At 38.2% G+C, this 3512-nt stretch overlaps 1 protein-coding gene across 1 annotated transcript in view; it reads left to right on the top strand.

Moving 5' to 3' along the window:
• The window catches only part of HNRNPU (heterogeneous nuclear ribonucleoprotein U), a 19114-nt gene that overhangs the window by 6770 nt on the left and 8832 nt on the right, over positions 1-3512 (top strand). The window contains exons 2-4 of the mRNA XM_026844822.1: positions 355-466; positions 589-662; positions 2957-3096. Coding sequence (XP_026700623.1) covers positions 355-466; positions 589-662; positions 2957-3096 — 326 coding nt within the window. The remainder of the gene's footprint in view (positions 1-354; positions 467-588; positions 663-2956; positions 3097-3512) is intronic.

The raw sequence follows: 3512 nt of genomic DNA, 5'->3' as shown, positions 1-3512 counted from the left end.
GGAGGGGGGGCGGGCGGGGGGAGGGGTTTTTTTGTCCGATTTCTTTCCCCCCTCCACCGCCGCTTGGGAGCGGTCTGGCTTTTCTGTGGGGATCTTAGCAGCGAGGACTGCCAGCTGCTGTGTGGTGTACGGGCCACTTCTGTCGCGGATCAGAAATGATTTAGCAGACAAGTTTTGAGTTCTCTGAGAAAATTCGAGAGTCATATTTATTTTTCGGTACAAATCGAAATTCTTTAGGATACTATTGCTCTTCTCGTGCTGTAGGTTCTTAGAGTTTCTAAAGTTGAAACCGGCTTTTATTCCCAATGAAAGGGTTGCTTTGTGAATTAAAATATATCATTAATTCTATTGCAGGAGATGCTAAAACGGAACAAAAACCTGGTGAGAAAAAGAGGGGAGTGAAGAGGCCACGGGAAGACCATGGCCGTGGATATTTTGAATACATTGAGGAAAATAAGTACAGCAGGTAAATAAACTTGATGCTGGGCAGCTTTTTGTGACTGAGGAGAAAATTACAGAAATGCTTATTTTAACAGCCTGAAAATACATGTAGCTTTATTATCTTTTGTTTGTTTTTGTTTTGTTCAGGGCCAAGTCCCCTCAACCACCTGTTGAAGAAGAAGACGAACACTTTGATGACACAGTGGTTTGTCTCGATACTTGTGAGTAAACGTCCTTTCCTTTACTCTGGAGAGATGTGGTGTTACACTTTTTATCTTAAAACCACACTTTCTGAAATGTGGAGTGAATACATTCCTTGACCGTCATTACCAAGTAATCTTAAACAATTAGAAATGTTTCCACCCATTTTCAATATACAAAAGATATATAAAGATGGATCTTTACGTTAGCAGTAATAAGCTTGATTTTCCCATGAAGTCCATGATACACAGTTTTCTGAAGGAGTTTTGGCCAAAACACTAATCTAGTATGGAAACTAATTTGGTCAAGTGTAAAGTGAGCATAGAACACCCTGGAAACAGCTTGAGAAACTAATTATATAGCACATAAGCTTTTCACTTCAAAAAGTTCTGAGAGTTATCTATAGTGTAAGAGGTTACAGCAGTAAATTATGTGAAGTGAGCTCCCTGCATAGCTTGCTGAGGCCCTACATATGTACCGACGAGTGGAGTGGGTTTTTTTCATGTTTTCTGTTTAAACGTCACCAAAAAAATCAGGTAAGGCCTCCTGAAAAGTGACCCATTCATGCAGCCTGAGAGTTTGAGGTGGGGGAGTGATTTGTGTAAGTGGGATGGCAGAGCTGCTTGGGGGGAAAGGCTGACAAATACCTACAAACAGTGAGGGTGTTTTGAGGCAGATTATAAATGTTACTATTGAAGTACCATAGAAGGAGAGCTTAAATTTTGGCATTATCTGGCGTGTTTTCTAGTAGTTCCAAGTGTTTTTTTTTCCCCTATAAATGTTTTGAAATGGAAGGAGATACGAGTTTGCAACCATGTGAATTGCTGAAAATGCCATCCCTGACATTTTGGTAACTAAATGTCAAATTTCTAGCTACTAACCTAGTGAGTGGTCAGTTTTGTGGGAGCTTCCGATTTTCCCAATAACTGAGCAGTAGCCCATTTTCATTATTATTTCTAGTAAAAAGTTTTGTTGCTGGAAAAAGTTTGTGGTTTGGTTTAAAGTGTTGAAAGACTGCATGGAGATCAGCATCAAACATAGCTTTAAGGCCGAATTGTGTAACAACTTGACACCCTCTTTTCTGGACCGTAATGATCCAGACATATAAGAGGTTTAGCACTCTTAAGTGCTTTTTATTACCTGTGTCTTAAATGGAAGCGGTAACTTCCAATTCTGTTCTCATTCTGTTCTCACTTGTTGTTCTAAAAGTAGCTTACACAGGTGCATTTGGTCTGTATGATTTTTGTGTGGTTTTCATACAACAAATCAAAGTAGTAATGAGAATACTTGGATCACAAATACTGTAGTTCCAACTGGGGATGGCTGTATGCAAACAAAACAAGATCTCATGCGTGAGAGTTACCAGTAATACAGGGAAGACTGCATTTTAGTGCACTCGGGCAGCATGCAGATTTTATACGAGGGCAGAACTCCTCACTGCTTGCTCTCTTTGCTCTTTTCTTGTAACAGTCAAATAGGTTTGGAGTTTTTTCTATGGGTTCCTTGCTCTGGGGAATTCAAGTGCTGTATCCTGCACCTCATGTTTACCATTTTGCATTGTCTTTTTGAAACCTACTGGAAGATTAATTTGAAGTTTCATGGTGTTCAGCTCTGAAGATGTCTGTTAAAACAAAAGATTCACTTAAGTTCTTAAGAGTGATAGGTGAATTCATAGTGCTGATCATGTTTCTTAGGTGAAGTAGGTTCTCTTACCACATGCTGTGTGCTTAACCTATCTGCACTTGACTTAACTGACTTTATTTTAATTGGCTTAATCTAATTGGACTTGCTAAATTACTATATTAACTAAAGACAGTACTGCTTTCAGTACTTAAACAAAAATACTTATGTTCCTATTTACTTATCAGATGCCATTAGGTTTGGGCATGACGGGTAAGAAGACTTGGGAAAAAAAAGAATTATCTAGCAAGTAATGCAAAGAGCACAATGCAGTTTCCTTTGCTCTATATTGATGGAAATACCTCAGGTAACTGACAAAAAAGCTTCAAATAGATGAGATGAAATTCAGGTTTTTAAGCAGATGGAAAAAAGAGGGAATTTGGTGACAGAAGTGAGGGTGGCACCTTGAAAATTATTCTTGTCAGCTGGCTTTTTTTAAGATTTTTGGCTGAGCTTCAGCCTGCAGCTCCATCTCGGCATTGTGTTCACTGGTCTTCTGAGAGATGCTGAGCACTTTCTGACAGTTTGTCTCGAAAATCACCTTTGAAAGCTGAAATCACCTTAATGTATAAAATTGGACAGCTGTACTTTATTTTGTAATAAAAAGAGTAAACAATTATTTTTATGTTAACAGATAACTGTGACCTGCATTTTAAAATCTCAAGAGACCGGTTTAGTGCTTCCTCTCTGACCATGGAAAGCTTTGCTTTCCTTTGGGCTGGAGGAAGAGCCTCCTATGGAGTTTCTAAAGGCAAAGTCTGCTTTGAGATGAAGGTGAGTTAAACTGATGTTGTATGGGAGGTTGTTTTGCTTATACTTGTCAGTTTTTTGACTTAGCTGAAACTAATTGAGGTGAACAGGACTTTCAGAAGGCCTTCTCTGAGGAGCCTGTGAAATGGTTCTTGATGAAAAAATGGCAGTTTGCAAAACTGCTGCTTCTTTTATAAGAACTTCAGTTTAACAACAAAAAAAAATTATCTTGCATTTGGCCTGAATGTGTAAAAATCTGGTCTTATTTTTGAACAAAGAGTTTTACTTGGCACCTTATGCACCAACACTTGAAGAATTTTGATACTCGCTAGTCAGAAGTTTCCTTGTACTTTCTGAAGATTACAGGAAGTTTGGCCTTTTTAAATATGTGTGTGTGTGTGTATATATATATATATATATATATATATATATATATATAA

The sequence above is a fragment of the Athene cunicularia genome (genome assembly GCF_003259725.1).
Source record: "Athene cunicularia isolate RWA chromosome 3 unlocalized genomic scaffold, athCun1 chr3_part1, whole genome shotgun sequence".
Taxonomy (NCBI): domain Eukaryota; kingdom Metazoa; phylum Chordata; class Aves; order Strigiformes; family Strigidae; genus Athene; species Athene cunicularia.
This window is presented reverse-complemented; position numbering and strand designations above follow the sequence as displayed.